This window comes from Drosophila obscura, unplaced genomic scaffold, assembly GCF_018151105.1.
Source record: "Drosophila obscura isolate BZ-5 IFL unplaced genomic scaffold, ASM1815110v1 contig_1, whole genome shotgun sequence".
Lineage (NCBI taxonomy): Eukaryota > Metazoa > Arthropoda > Insecta > Diptera > Drosophilidae > Drosophila > Drosophila obscura.
In genome coordinates this window covers 4,863,037-4,885,586 of record NW_024542679.1, presented here as the reverse complement: position 1 = coordinate 4,885,586, position 22,550 = coordinate 4,863,037, and the positions used below count along the sequence as shown (strand labels likewise).

The window sequence follows — 22,550 nt, the reverse complement described above, 5'->3', positions numbered from 1 at the left end:
CGGCGCAGGGTGGTAACAGGTGTGGTAGATGGGTGGGGGGGGGGCACACACTGCACACGGGGCAGAGGCAACAATAAGGGACACAAGCTGCTTGCTGCTGCTGCTGCTGTTGGTGGCACAGTGACACACTCCACACGCGACGCACACAAAAACAGAAACAGAAACAGAGACAAAGAAAGAGACAGAGAAAGATCCCGCGAGTTGAATGCCGCACAGACACACACACACAGAAACACCTGCATATAGGCTGGCGGAGAGAGGGGTAGGGGACAGACATATTTGCATACAGTTCACTGAACAGACACACACTGAAACAGTCACCGGGGGGTGTCAGTGTGGCAGTGAGGCAGTGTGGCAGCAACATAAATGATGCTCGCATGAGCAGAAAGTGTATGGCGTGGTGGCGGGGGAGGGGCAGACTGTTTCCCCAAGTTTTGTGCCATTGTGGCAGGTGGCAAAGACACGTGCAAGTCAACGTGTGTGTGCCCCCCGTGAATGCCCCTAATTTGAACCAATAAACAGGGACACTCGCACGCCTGAAAGAGGACCCACTTTTGGACACATAATGTCCATGATTAACCCCTTCCAAAAATACTAATATATTCCTTACTCTCACTCCCACTCTCTCTCTCTCTCTCTTGTTCTTCCCTCTAGAAAACGCAACCTCTACAAATTCCGCAGCAGCAGCAGCACTAAGTGCAGCAGCAGCAGCAGCAAAAGGCTCACAAATGCCAGCAACGACAGCAGCAGCAGCAACAGCAGCAACGGCAACGGCAACTAAGTGCAACAACAGAAATTAGGCAACAGCAAGAAGAAACCGTCGAAGCAGAAGCAGCAGAAGACTCTGCCTGGCCAGAGTCAGAGTGAGGCAGGCAACAATAAGGGGCAACAGCAGCAAGCAAGCCAGCAACAACAAAGGGGGCAAGCAACATTGAACAGGCGGCTGCAAAATGCGCCACGGCTTAAAGTTGAGCTGCCTTTGGCCAAGCTTTTTATTATGGCTAACATGGAGCCAACGCAGCACCAGCAGCAGCAGCCACAGCAGCAGTAGAGGTGGTGGAGGAGGAGGAGGAGGTGGTGGCATTGGAGGAGCCAGCGCACAGCCATCATTAACCGAGAAAATCCCATTAGGTGAGAGTGTAAACCATATGCCCCTAACCCAACCAACCACTACCCCAGCGATGCATTTGACAGGCGACTCCAGGAACCTGCTTCTGCCCCACACTATGCTGTGCTTCTTTATAGTCCCAGTCCTAGTCCTAGTCCTGCTTTTCGTTTATTTTTAAAACCATCAACAGCGCCAGCCCCAGGCTCAGTTGCAGCTGAAATAATCCTCAAGGCTCTCTCCCTCTCTTCTGACCATCTTTTGGTGGCATCAAATTTAAGTTTCTGCCTGTAAATACAACGATCATTCGCTCTCCCTTTGTGGCAAGATTCAGTTTCATTTGAGCATATCTGGTATTTCTTTTGAAAACTGAAACGGCAACGCTTATTAGCGTTTAGCTGCAGAACGCCGCTTGTCTGCCACTTAACAATTGACGCTCCGCGACAGCCAGCAGAGCAGTCAGTAGGAGATTGAGGCAGGCAGCCAGCAGAAACAGTCACTGGAGATTGTGGCAGGCAACGGCAGCGAAACAAAGTTCGCATCGCATCTCGCAAAAGCAATTACAAAAGTTTAAAGTGCCTTTTTGCTTTGAACTTAATTGACAATTTCAATGCCGTGCCTCCCGAAAAAAAACTTTGCCATCCGCAATTTTAACAGCCATCTTTTTGCATGTTTCTCTTGTTCACTCTCTTCCCAGGTGCTATCTTTGAGCAGGGTACGGATGAGGTGCAGTCGGCCTTCAAGTATGCGATGCTCAATCACAATCTGAATGTCTCCTCGCGAAGATTCGAGCTGCAGGCCTATGTGGATGTCATTAATACAGCGGATGCCTTCAAACTATCGCGATTGAGTGAGTTTTTTTTTTTGCCAACTGAATGAATGAATATTAATGATGGAAAATGCAAAATAATTCTATGGAAAGAAATATCTTGTTACGCGTGCAAATTGTTGAATTATGCGCATTTTTATCACCAATTTTATACATCCAATTTGTTCATCATTTTCTCTCGTTTCTTTCTCCATGCAGTTTGCAATCAATTCTCGAGGGGTGTCTACTCCATGCTGGGCGCCGTCTCCCCCGACTCCTTTGATACCCTGCATTCCTATTCGAACACCTTTCAGATGCCCTTCGTGACGCCCTGGTTCCCAGAGAAGGTGAGAGACATTAATAAATATTAAAGAGAAAACTCTCCTCCAGTTCGAAGGCCGTTTGCCTATTTAAATATGAAATATTAATCATACGCACGGTTGACTCTAGCAAAATAAATTTCTTAACCTTGAAAATCCGTAACCAAACACACACGAGAGGGGGGACACAGCTGGGTCACAAGGATCCCAGGTCTTAAATTTATGAGCCTCACAGGTACAAATCATTATAGGAGCCACTGTAGGAGCCATTGTCCGTAGCCATAGTCCCTCCCACTTGCTTCTAATGATGTCCCACCGCCCGTGTGCGCTTTAAAAAATTTATGAAACACAAGCACACACACACACATACAGTTTTTGGCCCCTCGTTTAGGCCAACGAGGACGAGGACGAGGCCGAGGCCGGGTGAGCCTATAAATCAAGCAAGCAAATGCCCCTAAAGCAGCAGAGGAACGAACAACACAATGAGCACTCAATAATGATTCATGTTTACTAACTCTCATTCTCCTTTGCCATCTTCTCCCTGTGTTCTGCTTTCCATAATTTTCGCGTTTTTAGGTGCTTACGCCATCGTCTGGCTTTCTCGACTTTGCCCTCAGCATGCGACCGGATTATCATCAGGCAATCATTGATACCATACAATTTTATGGCTGGCGCAAGATAATTTATCTATACGATTCACACGATGGTAAGTAGCAGAACGGCGCACGTCGTGCCACGACACTAAGATACCCTGCACGCAGATCCTCCATATATCGAATTAAAATGTCCCTAAAACTATACACCACTTCCCACTGGCTGTTGAAATTGATGCAAACGAATTGAATATACCCCTGAATACCCTTTGAGTACGACAGGGTATAAATATATTTGTATAGGAGGGAAGCGAAAGCGGAAACGTACCCCCAACGGAGTCAATAATAATAATTTTACCCTCATTCTATGCAAACTACTTATAGCAGCATTTCTCTCTATAGCGTTCTCTCTCTCTCTGTCTCTCTTTCTCTCTGTGGGCCCCCCCTCTGGCTTTCACCCTGTTTTGTAAATTTACTTTTGTTATAAGTTTCTGCAAGCATTTTCCATTTGCTCGCTGCATAAATAAAGTTTAATGACACAGCAGACACCCGACCCCTGAACCGCACCACCCCACCCCTTGCTGTCGACTCTGCTGACATGATGCGCCATTGGCAGTCAGACAATTGGTTTATGTGGCTACTGGAGGCAGCCAAACGATGAACAGGGAGAGAAAGAGCTGGTAGGGACAGACAGAAAGAGAGACAGAAAGACAGAAAAAGAGAGAAAATGCTGGGAGGGACAGACAGAAAGGACACCGGGCCAGCCATCCGTCCGGACAAACTGTTAGTGTCTGGGCGCTTGCATTATTATTATTAATGAATGCCACGTGAAAATCTTTTTGCGGTCGCGCCAACAGGCCAGCACTCAATCAATTCAAGCGACAGACAGGCCACAGAGTCTCTCGTCTCTCTCCCATCCGCATATCCATTTGTATTTGTATTTGTATCTGTATCTGTGTCTGTGTGTTTGTGTTAATCTCTCATCCACCCCCCATTGTCTGGCTGTGTGTAGCCGTGTCTCTGGACAAGGCTGAGCCAACTGTTTGTGTCTACTGCCACTCAATCAATTCCACATTCCACAGGCGCATAATTCTAATAATTCTCTGACTTCTAGATGGCAAATCAATTTTGATTCGCATCGGCCCCTACTCATGGCTAATATGCCCGATTCCTCAATTAATATTTGACAATTCAAGCGAGCTATCCCAGGCCCCAAGCGCATGCGATTTGTTCAGCCGTTTTTCATTTTTCTACTTAGTTTATGGCCATGTTTACACGGCCGCCCCCAGGAGCGGGCGGGTGGCTAGGGTCAGGACTAGGCCGAAACAGAATCGAATGGAATGGCAGAGGGCAACTTCTGGCCCAAAGTCTGGCACGTAACGCCTTCGCTTTCGCCAGTTAACGGCCTTTTGTTTTGTCGGGCCCCAAAAAACAACGCATGTGGGGCCCTGGCTCTGGCTATGGCTTCGTCTTTTGTTTATTCGAAGCGCCAACGAGTTTATTACAAAGAAATAGGCTAAAAGAACTATTTATGGCCAATGGCCGGGCCAAAAGCTTTAGATACAATTTTTCGAGTGGTTTGTACAACTGGCAGCGGGCGGTGGCAAAGGCAATCACAACAGAAACAACAATCGATGCAAAAACACAAACAATATTTTGTTATGGGTTTTTGGGGCCTTCCTTTTGCTCCATGGAGGGAGTGAGAGAGAGATGGAGTGGGCAGGGGGAGCAGCTTATAAGTTTATTCCCGGACTTGTATTTACGACTTGGCCAAGAAATTGGCTGCTGCTTACACACACATTTTCCTTTTAGCTGTGAAATTATTGTATTTGGCCCGGATGCCCGATGCCCGACACCCAAAAAAATTCCAACATGTGCCAGCCTCCAGCTATCGTACATTATAATATATTGTACATATGTATGTATGTATATCTATATACATACATATGTATATGTATGGCAGGAGTTTGTATGTTTATGTTTGTGTTCACTAAAAAACACTTGTGCCGCCTGCGGTTATTGGATTTTTCCCTCAAAGCGGGAAAAGTAGGGGCGGACTCCCCCCATACACAGATCATCAAAGGAATCTATGAAGGAGAGATGGCTTTAAAAGTACGAGGATTATGAAATAATCTTTGTACATATTTTTATGGGTACAGCACACTTTAATGGATATGATTGGGGATTCATTCTGCAGATTCGATTTGCAAACAACGCGAACCAAAAGATTTTTAGGAGATTTGCAGAATATAGGGTACATATTTGCAGAGATCAAACACCAAGATCAACGAGATAAGAAAGAGCCGAGTGACTACATATATTTCTCTCTCCCCTTAAATCTGCTATTAAATGCAATAAGAATATCAATATAAATCCCCCTTCGTTCTGCATTTTATTTGCTGAGAGCGAGGCTCTGTGCTGGTTTTTGCCGAAAGAGAGAAAGAAGTGAACTGCGGCAGTTTGTATTGCGTGAGAGTAGGCGCAAAGAAACAGAAGTGCAGTCGCAGGCACGATCGAACATGCAAAGAGAACATGCAAAAGCTCGTAAACAGAATCGTCCGAGTGAATCGCATTGCTGTAGCTTTTGCTGAGAGCGCGTTAAGCAGTTGCTGAGAGAAGCAAAGCTCGTAAATCAAATGAAGACCAAGAGATAAGACAATTGTGACTGCACTGCGCCTCCAGAAAAAAAATAAAAACAAAAAATTTAAGAAATGGACCAGACACTGGAGTTGAACTTTAACATATTTATGTACATACATATTGTACATTTATATGTACACATTTTTAATTTATTAGATCCATAACATTTTCTGCATGATATATTTTGGTTGCGTATGGAAATGAAGCAGTTGGCATGTCTAACTGTTCGTAGCAGCAGCTGTCTCGCCTCCAATCAAATGTCAAATGAGTCCAAAGCATAAGCAAATTTTCGCACAGACATAGACATCGACAGGCGTATCGTTGCCAAAGCAGTGCCACATGAATTGCAAAGTATTTGCACGTCCCAGCCGAGCACAAAAACAAATGACGTACGTTGGGCGGTAAGGTGGGGAGGAGTGACAGCTAGCGCTGCTCATTTGGCCAGTTTCCAGCTAGATTTTTTTTGTGGTAGTATATTTTGCGGTTGGTTGAACATTAAATGATTGCTTTTTGTGGCCTTTTATTTGTGTTTATATATGAGAATATTATTTCCGCTGGGGAAACGCACCATTTCCATCCAACCCACGCAGCTCCGCAGATCATCCGACCCCATCTTTCAATATGGAAAAAAGCATACAATCAACAGTCTGCAATGAAAGTAAATGTCTTACTTACACATACTTTCACTTACACACACAGCACACGCCTGTGTGTGTGTGTGTGTGCGTCCTGGCAGATGGTGAAAATGAAGTAGGGAATGTACAGACGTACGCACGAATAAAAGAGGAGAAAATGCGATGGAAAAAATCGGAATGTAGGCGTTTCTCCCCATTGCCGTGTTAACAGCACATTGACTTTCCTGTGAAATAAAATTTATTACTGGGAGGCTGGGCAAGAAAAAAAATAAACATTCCACACAGTTACAGTTACAGTTACAGATACAGATACAACTACAGCTACAACTACAGAATTGTGCGTGAGATTGCTGTTTGCCGCCGCCGCTGGGATGTTAAGGATGTGTGAAAATCTGCTTGCTCATATTGCAATGAATACGTCAGCAGTTCGGCAGGGCCAGAAAACGGCAGGGCCAGACTCTCAATATGGTTTATTAAAGATACACCCCCGACCCCCAGCAGGTACCACCGCCCCCTACCCTTCTGGTGGCTAATCAATGACCCAAAGGCGAGCGACCCAAACCCCCGAAAATACGTAACTGCAGAATTATGTAAATGGTTTCGTTTATAGATGAAAGATTTGATTGTCTTCTGTCCATACCAACACCAAACCCATCCCAGAAAGACAATCAAATATGTATCTTCGATTTGAGAGGTTTGTGTGCATATAAAAATCTGAAAGGAATCTGACGATAGAAAGTGGGGGGGCGGCAAGAACATCATGAATAATAAGCAAACGTTGATGGTTCATGGCACTTTGGCCACGTAGAGAGAAGGAGAGATGGGAATGTGCTACGCTACATAATTTAAATCACAGGCTGAATATTTGCATAAACTGCGTCAAATGGCAGCGCAAATTGCTTTAAGACAACAACAGCCAAAAGGATGCCAGAATGTGGGGGCTACTGCTCCATAGTCCTGGGATAGGAAGTCCTGCTTCATACTGTGGCTGGTTTTCCGCTACTGCTGCCATTCCAGCAGGACTGCCATTAATTTAACCATTATGGGGTTTACTGCGCTTTCACTTTCATGTTATTTGATACTTTTAATGCTGCCTGTGGCCACCCACTCCCCTACTCCGCACTCCGCCCTAGTTCCCCACTCGCAGTCTCCTGTTCCTGTTTCGAGGCCATTGAAAACATATGCGCAAAGCCTTTGAGCTTGTCAGCATAATTTTCCCAGTAACCGAATGAGGCCGACGAGGACGCAGAACGAACAGGACGAGCAGGACGCAGTTTTGCAAGTAATTAAAGCAGCAAAGTTTTTGATAGCACAACAAGCAGCAGTCAGCAGGCAGACAGGCTGCGGCAGGCAGGGACAGCAGGCAGTATAAAAAACTCGAGCCCTAACAAGCTGCTAAATTAGGGCGTGGCACTTAAAGCGTAGAAGTTTATTTTTTTATTCCTTGCTGCTATCCTAATTACGGAGGGCAGCAGTAGATCAAGTTGAAGCGATTTAATGCATAAATTAATGGGGGTTTATTTTGGAAATTATTCGTTTTGGAGACGAACGAGCGAGAGCTCTCTTCGTCCCTTCAATTTCCCTTCCAGGAAATCATTTTCTTCAATTACTTTGTCCAGAAATATCAATGGAAGGGGGGGAGAGAATGAATGTGTATGAGTGTGAGTGGGTGAAGGAACTTCCTTATAATAATTACATTTGTTTATCTCTTCTTTTCCCCCCTCCCTCGAACTTTCTGCATAAAATATGCTTGGCAAATGTCTTACTTGTTAACCATCGTACACACACACATACGTACGTACATATCTCTGATGTGTGATGTGCTCTATGTCCACAATCCGTATCTCTAGCTCTAGCTCTAGCTCTCTCTCTCTCTCTCACTCTCTCTATTGTATCTATGTATCTTTTGCATCTCCTGCTTGATGGTGTCGCTACCGAAGGCAGGAAAACTTCATTTCCGCAAAACTAACTTTTGTTTAACATAACAAATTGTCTTGTTTGCCTTACGCATTTGTGTGTGTTTCTGAGTGAAAGTTGAGCCCCACTCAACTGTGGGGAGCTGTGGGCTGTGGACAGTGGGCGTGGCTGTTGACAGATTTTGCATAGCCACTGGAGAGATAATAGCTGAAATAGTGGCAGGGACACTGCTGCATCCTTGTCTCTTGGCAATTTTTGGTTAAATTCAATTTTCAATTCCTTTTCTGTTCTCGAAATAAATTGAATTTGGGCTCACAAAAAAAAAAACAAAAAGAGCTCAACAAAAAAAATAAATATAATTGTAAATTAAATTCGTTACATAAACGAAAATGAAAGAGAATTGCCCACACCCCGGTCTACCCGGTCACAGCTTTGAAATAAAACAATAAAAAATAAACGGAAATACACAAACACACACACACACACTCACACATGAGAGAAAGCGGATGTGGATTCAAAGCAAAGGAAGGGGGCAGATTGTGTAGAGAGAGTGGGAAGGGAGGGGCGATGGCACTCGAATTATATGCCACGGGGTGAGCCACAAAAATGTTTTCATATCAAAAATGAAATAAAACAAAATCCTCGGCCGATGCCGCTGCCGCTGCCGCAACAGCACCGCATGCTCTTCAATTACACTTTCGATTTTCCGATTCATGCACATAGATACATAGCACTAACACACACACGCACAGAGACACACACACACATATACGCACATTGGATACCACTCCAAATCCAAGCGGCAAATCTCGAAATCGAAAAAAACACCCGAAAATCAAATCCAAACACAAGCCAAGCGAATGGAAGCGAATGTCAGAATGGTAAGAGAGAGGGAGTGGCAGAGAGAGGAGTAGCGGAGTAGCGGAGTACAGAAATAGGAAGTGCCAGCAAATGAAATTGTATAAAAGGCAAGGCAGAAAATTTATTGCACAACGAGAACACAACACAGCAAAAAATGGCCAAGCACACACACACACATAGAGAGAGAGAGACAGGGAAACAAAAGTCCATGTTTTATTCAAGACATTTTTGATACCCAAAAGCCCCAATGCGAGCAGGGCAGAAATTCTTTAGGTTTTGGAGTTGAAAAGTTCTTAATATTCGCACTTAACACTACGATGGTAGGCTTGTAGGCTCACGCACGCAGATGAGCGCAAGTGCCATCTCTAGGATCTTTGCAGTAGATCTCCAGCTATCTCGGTCTGCCCTTCAGGCCGTTACTCTCACAGAGCACGAGCTTATTCACTTTCTGTTACGCTGCCTGCTCTCTCACTCACCCCATCAGATGATCTGATGATGTTCTTATCTTGTTCATTATTATGCCACTCACAATTCGTAGGAATAGCCTAGAACACCCTTAGCATACCCTTGAACTTCGACATATGTATGCACATATGTATGCACATATGTATAGTATATACCGCTATGTACTCGCCACCAAAAGAAGAAGAATAAAACTTGAACAAAACCCTCCTTCGTACATAGTGCAAATCAAAGCAACAACAAATTGGAAATGTATTGAGTACTCTACCCATTTCTCTCCCTCTCTCTGTGTCACTTTAGTGGCGTGCGTAGCTGTGGGGCAGCGGGCATGGGGCATGCCACCGACAATGTCTAAATCAAAAATCCAGCCAGAAGCCCAGAAGCAAAAAGCAAATCCCATTTTATCCGCAAACATAAATTGAAGGCGCATTCGAAGCTGCAGCCAGCGCCAGCTTCCAGCTCCATCTCCAGCTCCATGTCTCATGCGACATTCACTGGAGAAGAGAAAGCAAGTCAGAGATTTTTACTGTCTTCTGCTCCTCAGTTTTCCCTGGCTGCTGCCGCTGCTGCTCCTCCTCCTCCTTCCCTTCTCCTGCTACATTTTTCTTTTGCTTTTGTTTGCTGCGTAGCTGCTGTAATACAAATCATCTGTCTGTCTCTCCTTTGGGCCTGTGTGCGTCTCCATCTTTCCATCTTTCCATCTCTCCATCACAGTCCCAGGCGCATTGAATCGTTGAGTTTTGACTCGTGCCGGGCCTGGGGCGCCTTTACCATCTCGTTTTAAGTGCGAATGAAAGCTGCATGGGGCGCATGGGGCATGGGGCATAGAGAATGGACCAAGCGGCAGTTAGTTGCAGCCATAACTCAATAAACACAAATGCAAATTGCGCTCGCAGAGGAATCTCATGCGCATATCACACACAACGATGTGGCACAAACGATGCCTGCCAGTACCACAGCGCTGATAATTCCATGCCCCAAAAGGATAATGTGAGGCGGGGAGGGGCCAGAAACTTGGCCCTGCCCTAAAACCCAAAAACTAAGCCACGTACATGTGCAGGGGCATGGGCATGGGCATATACGAGTCCGTCCGTATCTTTGTATCCGTTTTCGGTAAATTTCAAATTGAAACTGATTTTGCTCCTTTGGCTTTTGTTGTACACACAAAGGGGCAAGGCAAGGGGTAAGGGCTAGCATGGGTTCAGCCCTTGTGCATATGGCTGGCTGTTGTGTGTGTTTGTCTGTGTGTGTTTATGGCCTATTTTTCGACAAAAGCAAATGTCAAGGCCCAGGCGACAAGCAAAACTAGAACGTTCTCTGAGCACTTTTTTGCAGTTAAATAGAGAATAATACTTAAAAAGTTGCTCCGAGAGTGATATAGTTAAGATGTTAATATGAAAATATTTGTTTTAAATATATGCATTTATAAAATAAATATATTTCATAATTACATTTTTTCCCCACAAATTTAATTTATTATATTTACATATTTTATTTTTTATATTGTCTAAAATCAATTTTATTTATTTAAACGTGTTTTTGTATTTATATGAAATATTTAACAGATTAAAATTTTCAATACTTTTTATTTAGTAAATTATGGTCTAAAAACAGAATTTTTAATATAAATATAGAAGAGTTTCTTTTGACTATGCTTTTCTGTAAGAAAGGAAAGAAACTTGTTTTAGAAATTCTTTTCTATAAAAATATATCATCCAAATCATCCAAAACTTTGGATTTTCTATGAAAAAGAATATTTTAGTTCGTTTCGAATTTAATTGTTTGTCGTGTGGATTCGAGTGGATTCGACCCCTTGTCTGAACATCCATCCCCCCTGAGGGTTTCCTGTCTGTGAGAGTTGCAAATGTTCGTCTTGTTGATAAGGGCTACTCTCCGGACGAACGAGAGGCCTGCCCCAAGGGGCCATGGGGCGTACTCCTTTTCAGCAGTGGCTAACGACTCGCAAAACTGTTGATGGTTGTAATTTGTGTGCCCTTCCTAATGTATGTATGCATCGGATCGGATCTGTGTGCCTCTGTGCCTGGCACCCCCCCCTCCTACCCAACCCGAAAACTCAGTTAATTAACAGGATCACACTTACACACTCCCTTTGCTCTGCAGGTCTCCTGCGCCTGCAGCAAATCTATCAGGGCCTGAAACCCGGCAACGAGTCCTTTCAAGTGGAGCTGGTCAAGCGCATCTCCAATGTCAGCATGGCCATCGAGTTCCTGCACACGCTGGAGCAAATCGGACGCTTCACCAGCAAGCACATCGTCCTCGACTGTCCCACGGAAATGGCCAAACAAATACTCATCCAGCATGTGCGCGATTTGCGACTGGGACGTCGCACCTATCACTATTTGCTGAGTGGTTTGGTAAGTTGCATGCCACCGCACTCCCACCACACCACACACCACACTCCGCACTCGCATCCCAAAAACCGAAACTTATTGCCATTGTCTTTCCTTTTGCAGGTCATGGACGATCGCTGGGAGAGTGAGATAATCGAATTTGGGGCCATTAACATTACAGGCTTTCGCATTGTGGATACCAATCGGCGGCTGGTGCGCGAATTCTATGACAGTTGGAAGCGACTGGACCCACAGATGAGTGTGGGGGCTGGCCGTGAATCGATTTCGGTAAGGGACACAAATGATACACACACACACATACACACACATGACCATGGGAGGAGTACCTCCAGTACCGTTGGGCATGTTAAATATTTGCTGGGGGATTTAATGTTTGCATCCGGAAGGGGCATAGCCATGTAGCATCTAGTTTGCGGCGCTTTGTCGCTTGCTCTGCGCTGTCTGTTTGTGTTCTCTTCTCTCTCTCTCGCTCTCCCTCTCTCCCTCTCCCTTTCTGTACTGCAGTCAAATAGCAGCAGATTTCACTTTTAGTGGAGGAGCAGGACTTGCAGTCAAAGGCACATGTGTCCTTGCTGTTCCGTTGTCCTTGTCATTGTTGGCATACTCACACAGATACACGCACGCACACACACACAGCTACAGAGCAGAGAAGAGGCTGCGTTTTGGTTTAGTTTGCGTTTGCGCTGGCTGTTTATATTTGTATTTCCTTGGCATTATCCTTGTTGACAAAGATTTCACTTTGTGGCGCTTAAATGTTGGTCGTCTGCTGCACGGACAGGCGCATGGGACAGGGCAGGCCAGGCCAGGCCAGGCATCCACCGGACGACACAGTCTCTCTCCGTCTCCATCGCAATCTCCGTCTCACGGTTCAGAGCAACTGCTGCTGCTGCTGCTGCTCTCTTTTGACCATGTTTATTTGACTTGACTGTGTGCTTAGGGGGGAAATTCACATTCAAGCCTTTGTGTGGCAGCATTCCCTTTCCCCCTTTCTCTCATTCTCCCATTCTCTCATTCTTTCGCATTCTCATTCTCTGTTTACCGAACATTCACTTTAAGAGCGCTGCCAGCGATTAAATATTAAATCAAAGTCGGGGTTTAATATGCGACACGTTTCGTAGATCAACGCTAAACCCTAACACCCGCTGGGAGGCCCTGTGTCTAGGCCCCCGCCGCTCCTTTTTTTTTTCTCATGGAATGAACAAGGTGGAAATTGGGTATGGTTGAAGGGTGGGAGGGAGTTGGGGCTGCTGCTCCCCAGAGGGCAATGGTTGGGAAAATTGTGAATAACACCGTGTAATGCACTCATTAAACCCCACAAACCCACCCTGTTCTATCTCCCCTTCCATTCTAGGCCCAGGCAGCTCTCATGTATGATGCTGTGTTCGTTCTGGTCGAGGCGTTCAATAAAATCCTGCGCAAGAAGCCGGATCAATTCAGGAACAATGTGCAGCAGCGTCGCAGCCAGAATCTAATGGTGGCCCAGGCGGCTGCTTCGACGTCCAACGATGGCTACAGCAACTACAACAATGCCAATGCCAGTGCCCACAGCGGTGGCGGTGGCGGTGGTGGCGGTGCTGCTGGTGGCATCGATTCTGGATCCAATGGCGCCTCCTCGTCGTCGCGAGCACTGGACTGTAACACGGCCAAGGGCTGGGTAAATGCCTGGGAGCATGGCGATAAAATATCGCGTTATTTGAGAAAGGTGAGTGTTAGAGAGGGAGAAGAGGATGATGATGATGATGATGATGTGACATCGATACCGAAAGCAATTAAAGACACACCCACACCAGGGGAGTGTATGTGCATGTACCTGTTGTAATCTCTCTCTCTTTTTCGCTTGTTTTATCCGCAGGTGGAAATCGAGGGCCTTACCGGTGACATCAAATTCAATGATGACGGCAGACGCATAAATTACACGCTGCATGTTGTCGAGATGACTGTAAACAGTGCCATGGTATGTACATATACCTCTCTCTCTCACCCGCTCACTTTGTGATCGGGCGAGTTTCTCGCAATGTTGTTGCCGAAAGAGCGAAAGAAGTGAATTGCGGCAGTTTGTATTGCGTGCAGGTAGGCGCAAAGAATGAGAAGTGCAGTCGCAGACACGATCCAACATGCAAAGAGAACATGCAAAAGCTCGTAAACAGAATCAGCCGAGTGAATCGCTTTGTTGGTAGCTTTTGCTGAGAGAGCAAAAGCAATTGCTGATAGAGTGTGTTCACGGCTTGTGAGAGCAAAGCAAAGCTCGCAGATGCTCTCTCTCTCTGTGACACATGCAATATTTATGGCCTCTACTTCTTCCTTTTTATGTTCGCACAGGTAAAAGTGGCCGAGTGGAATGACGATGCTGGGCTGCAGCCGCTGAATGCCAAGTATGTGCGTTTGCGTCCGCATGTGGAGTTTGAGAAGAATCGCACATACATAGTGACCACTGTGCTGGAGGAGCCGTACATAATGCTGAAGCAGGCGGCCTTTGGCGAGAAGTTGCACGGCAATGAGCGCTTTGAGGGCTATTGCAAGGATCTCGCCGAGCTGCTCTCCAAGGAATTGGGCATTAATTGTAAGTGAATCCAAGAGACGAGGCTCTTCAGCTGCTTAATCACCCACCCGCTCTGTCTCCACCTGTTCCACCCCCCGCAGATGAACTCCGTTTGGTCAAGGATGGCAATTACGGTTCAGAGAAGTCAAAGACCCACGACGGATGGGATGGCATGGTGGGGGAGCTGGTGCGCAAGGTAAGTGCCTCCTTCACACGATGCCAATGCGGCACGCTATCTCCCTGGTTGGTTGCAGACTCTCCATCCTCTTCTCCCCTATTCTGTTCTGTTCTGTTCTGTTGCAGGAAGCGGATATTGCGATTGCCGCCATGACGATTACCGCCGAACGCGAACGTGTCATCGACTTTAGCAAGCCGTTCATGTCGCTGGGCATTTCCATCATGATTAAGAAGCCAGTGAAGCAGACGCCCGGAGTGTTCAGCTTCATGAATCCTTTATCACAGGAAATTTGGGTGCGTATATGCCAGAGAGAGAGAGAGAGCCGGAGAAAGATAGAGTTGTATTCCTGGCTGCTCCTACAACTTCCTTCACTCTGCTTGCCCCGCCCCTATTGCACTCTGCTTCATTGGCGCTCAGCGAAGCATTGCACACAGCAAGGCATCTCAATCTCCAAAGGATGCTCTCAAAAGATAGTGCCGCGAGTCCCTTACGGACTCTGTTTGTCCCTGCAGCATAGTTTGTCCCTTTGGGTTTTAATGAAGATTTAGTTGCAACTATTGATATTTGAAAGTAAAACATCGCCCCCACCACCACCCCCCACCGCACGCGCATCTTGTTTCTGCCTTTGGATTTCTAATTATTTCCTGTGCTGTCCTGTTCGGCTCATGCCACTTCGCGTACAAACGTGCCGCACAGCCCGTAGAATGTGTTTATTTTTACTCGCGTAACGAGTCAAAATGTTGCTAAAATTGCGCTGCATACAAATGAGTAAAGTTTTTTAAACAATTTCTTCTTTCATTTCTGAGTTGCGCCTGGCTCTGCCGCCGCCGCCAATTCTTTTTCTCCCTCGATTTTCTGCGTGCTCCTCGGACAAAGTTTGCGGCCTGCAAAGTTTGCGACTTGTATATTTATTTCTTCTGGTTTCTGGCTTCAACTTGGGCTTCAGCAGCAAAACTGCTGCGCTGCCGCCACGTAAGCTGCTGTGTGCTGCTGCTGCTCTGCTCCCCCCCCGAAAGTTTAATAGAGTAAACGACAAAGTTTTTTGTGCTTTTGCCACTGCCACTGCCTTTTTTTTGTGTTATTTTTTTTTTGCTCTTACATTACTCGTATAAACAGTGGAAAGTGGCAGGACCTAGGCAGAAGAACCTGCAGCAGGGGGCACGAAAATTACGTGGCCGTCAAGTTTTAAATTTTACGCTAGTCTCTCCGTGTCCAAAGTTTGGCTGTTGGAGCTCGAAGGAGCTGTTTAAACAAATGGCAAACCCATCAAATTTGTATGAGCATTTAGTTGATGTTTATGTTGCAGCAAGGCCCTAAGGCTGGCAGTAGTAGTAGTAGTAGTAGTGGCAGCAACGATACTAGGACCTGGAACTGGTGGAGGGGGCAAGCGGACAGACAATTAAACACATTAGCGGATGGGAATGGGGATGGCTTCCGCGCCCTGAGATCCGATCCATTCCCTAATGCGCTGTTATGACGATGCTGGCTGTTAAAATTACGCAAAAAAATGCATAAAACAAACAGCAGTCGAAACGTAACTCGACACTAAAATACCATGTGTTTGATTTGTATTAAAAGTGCTTGTATTTCCAAATCTAAACGAATTAAATATGCCCCTGAATACTCCCTTTGAGCATAGACAGCGTCACAGTAGCTTCGCTTTGAGGTGCCGGGTTGAAGGGTTCTTTTTTTTGTGGGGACAAATCTCAAAGAGTGTTGACAGCGCGACAAACGCAAAATTAAATGATAATAAAATTCACAGGGAGAGCAGGGAGAGTGAAAGTGAAAGCTAATGCGTAATTTGACATGAGCTACAAAAAAAAATTACAAATGCAAATTAGTTTCGAGATGGGGAAATCAGAGTAGGCAGACGCTGAGAGGGTAAAGGTTTGGGTTTTGGGTTTTGTGTTTGGGGGCCAAAAGGCAGCGGCAAAAGGGCGCAAAAGTTAACAAGCTAATAAAAAAGTCTTTTACAAAAATTTATCATAAATTAAATGAAGCATTTTAGCTGCTGCCACACACACACACACATACATACATACATGAAGATGCTGAATGGAAGGAGCACAGGACATATCCTCATACAAGGCTGAAAAGCAGGAAGGAACAATCATTAGGAGTAGGAGTAGGCATAAGGATGTATGTGTGTGTGTGTGTGTGTGATGCCATTGAGGCATATGAAAGCAGCAGCAGGAGCGACAAAGCGACAAGGACACACCTTTCGCCTTCAAGCTCACACAAAGGAAGCCGCTCTTCCATAGCAGCCATTCAGGTGCTGACAGCAGGCAGACACCCCGCCCCCTGCCACACCCCCCCCCCCACACACCTATAAACACAGTGGCAACAGTTGCTCCAGACAGTAGCTGGTGCCCTCCTCCTGTCAATGTCCTTGGGCCCGGGCATTGTCATGGCCCCCTCCAATGCCCACCCCACTAGCATCGTCGCACCATTAGGTTAATGTTTCGTTATTTTCCTAGGGAAACCCCTGCACCGTTCCGCTTCCGCTTCAATTAGTTAAGAAAATTTAATGGAAAATATCATCAGAATTTTCAGCCACACACACAGCCAGAGAGCAGCCAGGCAGCAGCTAGGTGGCCGCCTCTCTGCATGTTTCACCGTTTGCCACAAGGATCTCATGTTCTTGGCTCTGCTTTACTTTTATTTTTCAACAGGTGAGCGTCATCTTCAGCTACATTGGAGTGAGCATCGTGCTGTTCTTTGTGTCACGCTTCTCGCCACATGAATGGCGTCTCGTGCAACAGCAGCCGCAACAATCACAGTCGCCAGGTGAGTGTACACTGTACAGGTGTGCCGTCCCACTCCCCACAGGACAGCAGCTGCGAGCGAGCGAGCGATGGAAGGATAGAGTTCCAGAGGGGGTGGCAAAAAATTCGTATAAATTTCCTGCGTCTGTTTGAATTTTTGGGAACTTTTAGACTTGGACTTGTTTTGCATTCAATTTTCATTTGATTTTCATTCGAAACTCAATTATTTCCATGGAATTTTCATGCTGGCAATCAAAGGACAGAAACGGGAGTCACACTCTGGACAGACAGACGGACGGACGGAGAGACGGAGAGAGACCCGTCGAGTGCTCTCATAACAATCTACTCCACACATATCCTGCAAAACACATCCTTAATGTAATTTTAGCGGGTAAAAGTAAACAACATTTGGTATGCAGTCAGCGTATTACACACAGTGTAAAAAGCGAGAGAATAGACAAACGGAGGGACCGCCTGAAAGGATATACCAAGTGAAAAATAAAACCTGTCATGGCAGGATGGCAGTACATACATGTACATGAATGGGAAGCCCATGCTAGAAGCAGAATCAGCATCCAGCATCCAGCAGCAGACAGGACGAGGCAGGAATGTCATCATTGCTCTCTGTGGCACTCAATGGCTTTGCAATTGAAGCAAATGGGTGGAAGGAACAGAAACAGGGGAATAGGCAAGGGGTAGCGGTGGGGGTAGGGGTAGGGGTGTACTTGGAGACTTGGCTATGGGTTTGATTGCATATCAATTAGAGCAGAGGCGCAAAAAGCCAAGAATCCAAACGAAATGATTGAAAGTTGGACAGTCGACATGGGCACGTACTGCTGCTCGTCCTCCTCCTCCTCATCCACCTCCTTTAAGCACCCGTTTGCCCTTCCTGCGGTTTCATTTTGTACATACCTCTCTTCACCTCTCTGCTCACTATGTCCTCTCTCTCTCTCCACTCCACACAGATCCGCATGCACATCACGAACAACTTGCCAATCAGCAGCCGCCCGGCATCATTGGAGGTGCAACCGGTCCGATGCCAGTGCCAGCAATGCCACCCGGCCCGCCCACACCTGGGGCCCAGTCGGCAGCCGGTGCCGCTGCCCTGCAGGCGGCCCTCTCCGCATCCGCAGCTGCATCCGTTTCGGTGACCGGCGTGTCGTCGGCAGTGAATGAGTTCAGCATTTGGAACAGCTTCTGGTTCTCATTGGCCGCCTTCATGCAGCAGGGATGCGATCTGTCGCCCCGTTCCGTTTCGGGGCGGATTGCGGCCGCCTCCTGGTTCTTCTTCACCTTGATACTCATCTCCTCGTACACGGCCAATCTGGCGGCATTCCTCACCGTCGAGCGCATGGTGACGCCGATCAATTCGGCCGAGGACCTGGCCATGCAAACGGAGGTCCAATATGGCACTCTGTTGCATGGCTCCACCTGGGATTTCTTTAGGGTGAGTGAAAGCAGACAGCAGCACTGACAGCATTTGCCCTTTGCCCCGTGCCCCTGAGGCTGGCTTGGCTTGGTTTGGCCACTCCAAATGAATGCCTCATTGAGTGGCAGTCCGGAGAAGTGAAATTAATTTTCTTTACCTCACATCACACACACACACACGCACACACGCACAATACAGATGCCAATAAAAGCCATTAAAATTTGTGAGCTGTGACGGCGGCGGCTGGCTGGGGGCAGCCTTTTCAGATAAGGATTAATTTGCGATAAACAAAACAAAACAAAAAAAGAATAATAAAAATATAAAAAGCAATTTGTCTGCGACCTCCACTCGTCGCTCCCCTTTCTCTCCTCATCTTTAGTCGCCTTCAAATCCATGCTGAAATGGAAAAAAAAAAAATTAGAGTCAATTCAATTTGTTGTTGCTGTTATTATTCTTCTTTTTCATGTCTCTTATGGCTACATTTATTTGGAGAATGCTTTTAAGCACACTTACGCTCTGCTGCCTAGCTGCCTGCTGCCTCATATAAGCAGACATATAAATACAAAATATACAGCAATTGGCATATGAATAGCAACCCATTTGGCTTTAAGTTTTTTTTTTTCGAATTTCCCTAATCGCAAGCATCTCAGTGCTTGTGTGTGTGTGTGCCAAGATTTTCTACCTTTTTCTCAACGTTTTCCTAAAATGTCTGCATGTTTCGCTGTCTCTCATTTCCCGTTCGCAGCGCTCCCAAATCGCACTACACAACAAAATGTGGGAATATATGAACTCCCGGCCGAACGTCTTTGTGCATACCTACGACGAGGGTATCAGACGCGTGCGCACCTCCAAGGGCAAGTACGCCTTGCTGGTGGAGTCACCCAAAAACGAATATGTAAACGCCAGGGAGCCGTGCGACACAATGAAAGTGGGCCGCAATCTGGATACAAAAGGATTTGGCATTGCCACGCCGCTCGGCTCTGCCCTCAAGTGAGTATTGGCGCAGGGAAGGGGGTAGTGGGTACGGAGAATGGGCTTCAGAAATTGATGCCACATCTAAAAGGGGGCACGGCACATATCTAACAAAAGGAACGGAAAATTCTCTATTCAACAGGGATCCCATCAATCTGGCCGTGCTCACGCTCAAGGAGAACGGAGAGCTGATCAAGTTGCGCAACAAATGGTGGTACGACAAAACGGAATGCAAGACGGACGGCCAGGAGGCATCGCACAATGAACTCTCGCTGAGCAATGTGGCCGGAATATTCTACATATTGATTGGCGGCCTACTCGTCTCTGTGCTGGTGGCCATTCTCGAGTTCTGTTTCCGTCGAAAGGATGGCCGTTCAGCGGGTAGCGGTGGCTCCAACGGGCATGGTCCTATGGGCACCCTGGGCAGTGCCATGGGCGGTGGCAGCCTGGGCAAGGCCAATGGCTCTATGATGCTCCATGGACAGAATAGCGCTGGAGTGCCGGGCGTAATGCCGCCGTCCACACATCAAAGGAGCTCCCTGACGGACACAATGCATTCGAAGGCGAAATTGACTATCCAAGCGAGCCGCGACTATGACAATGGACGAGTTGGGGTAGGTATTGGGGGAATGGGGAATGGGGATCTCTCTTTCTCTCTCTGCATGTATTTTTAACGCACATTCAGCAACGTTCAGTGATTATGATGGCAAGCCAGCTATGTCTATGTACTAATCCACGCACAGTATCTCAATTGCGCCTCGTTGCAGTACTATCCACCCGCCCAGCTGTCATCGAACCCTGGCGCCGATGGCGTCGAGTCCCTGCACATGAATGCCCATGGCCAGGTCTGACATGAACACGCGCAGGAATCGCGCCTCTGACGCACACCCTGCGCGCCCACAATCCGTCGTATTATGGCCAACAGTCGCCAGGACACGGAAAAGATGATGGTAGGAGCGGGAACGGGAGCGGCACCTACTGCAATCAGCTGCAATAGCAGCCACGAGGGTAGCCTATCGCCGGGCAGCGGTAGCGCCACTTTAATGCGCCACTCGCCGGACATCAACCAGCAGCAGCAGCACCAGCAGCAGCAGCAGCAGCAGCAGCAACAGCATCAGCAGCAGCAGCAGCATCCCTATGGCAAGTAAGGACTCCCAAACGCCTGTAGCTATTAAGTGACATGCAGCCGCATCCTTTTGCTGCCTACTTTCGCGGGGGATGGGGGTCGGGGGTCAATATCCGATACGGATATTAATCTTTGCACAAGTGCGAAAACGCATTACACAATAAATTTCACTAACACTTTATTTATGCGTGTGGTGTGGTTTGGTTTGGTGTGTATTTAAGGCCGCTGTGCAATCATTTGGCAAATTCTTTTAGCCTGTCAGCAAAAGGCAATGTCGGGGCATATAAATTATTGCATTACTGTTAGCAGTTGTTGGGCCTAGAAACACGGGTGGCGAGACATGGGGGAGGGGAAAACATGCCAACAAATAACATAAATATATTCACATCTGTGTACGGATATGACACATACTCCCCTCGAACGTACGTACATACAAACATATAAATATACATATATATAGGACATACATAATGCAATGCAATTCATTGCATTCAAATGACTGATTAATATTTTTAATAAACAATAACAACAAATATGCCCCACACACTCTCAACACTCTCAATAGCTAAAAGGGAAAAAATAATGGAAAATGTGTGGGCATATAAAAAATGGGATATAAAGTGGCTCATAACGGAGGGATTTCCATCCATTTTTTTGTTTGTTTCGGGATTTGTTGTCGCATATTTGTTTATAATTAAATTACAGAAAACACACACACACACGCAAACAAACTCACAACAAAAAACTAATGAAAACAAGAAGTGTCGAATTGGCGAGGCGTTGTGGGGGCATCCTACATAAATATTGTAATAAATTAATTAGCGCTAAATAAAGAAAATAGTTTAAGCCCATAGTTCTGATCCATGAATGAAAAAAAAGCAAAAAATATTACAACAAATGGCCAGGCAGCACAATTTTTAATTAAATTTATTTTAATTGAAATTGTTTTGATTTGATTTGAGAGGGCAGCGCGAGAAAAGTGAGATGATTTTGCAGACAGATTTATGGGATTTCGTTTTGTTCCACATAAATAACCACAATTCAATAGGGGTCTCGGGCATTCTTGCTGGATTCTTTTCTTCGTCGTTGCGGCCACTGCATGGCAGGAAGGAAAGGCAGGGAGAGCGATAGTTTGTGTTTGGCACTTATTTGATTCTCTTTTATTGCTAATTTTTTTTTTTTCTATTTAATTTTGTATATTAATTGAATTTGTTTGTGATTTAATTTAATTTAAACAGCAAAAGTGAAATTTTTCACAGGGATTATTTTTAATTTGTTTTCCCCAATTCTCCTGCCCATCCCTCTACCCCCTTTGTAGCAGGAAAGTAGCAAGAATATCTACTAACTATTAGGCTTAGTTGTAGGCTAGAGAATAATGTTTGAATTGTAGGGAAAAAATCAAACAAACAACAAGAGCCGCATACTTCCGAGCAGCCGAACAGGAGACATCGTAGCCATAGCCATAGCCATTAGCCGTAATACCATTACGAGTGTAAGTGTAAAAAAAACAAACCATAATTGTAGTTAAATTTTATAGACTATTTAGCATACACTTTGCCTGTAAATAACACATAAATGAGGATGATCTCTGAATGGGGGACGAAAAGCATAAGACAGAGATGCTACCATTAAAAAAAAAGAAAAAGGAAATGATCAAGTCATATCAAAAGACATTAAAAATGGTACTAAGTTTATCAGAAAAAGAAAATAACATAAATAATGAGTAAAAGAATAAATAAATGAAAAGAACTATTGTAAAATATTTATGAATTAATGAATTTATATTGTTGTTAGCTCAAATTTACTTATGTATGTATGTGTGTGATGG

At 45.8% G+C, this 22,550-nt stretch overlaps 1 protein-coding gene across 1 annotated transcript; it reads left to right on the top strand.

The window, feature by feature from the left end:
• The first annotated feature begins 747 nt into the window (after positions 1 to 747).
• LOC111068577 (glutamate receptor 1) lies at positions 748 to 20,447 on the top strand. Its single transcript, XM_041593397.1, has 16 exons — positions 748 to 1,131; positions 1,803 to 1,955; positions 2,133 to 2,260; positions 2,810 to 2,939; positions 11,463 to 11,716; positions 11,816 to 11,980; positions 13,065 to 13,415; positions 13,566 to 13,667; positions 14,033 to 14,273; positions 14,354 to 14,448; positions 14,556 to 14,723; positions 17,103 to 17,217; positions 18,161 to 18,642; positions 19,370 to 19,614; positions 19,739 to 20,210; positions 20,340 to 20,447. Exons 1-16 carry the CDS (start codon positions 951 to 953, stop codon positions 20,445 to 20,447), a joined length of 3,390 nt encoding a protein of 1,129 aa, XP_041449331.1. The 5' UTR covers positions 748 to 950.
• Positions 20,448 to 22,550: the final 2,103 nt, after the last annotated feature.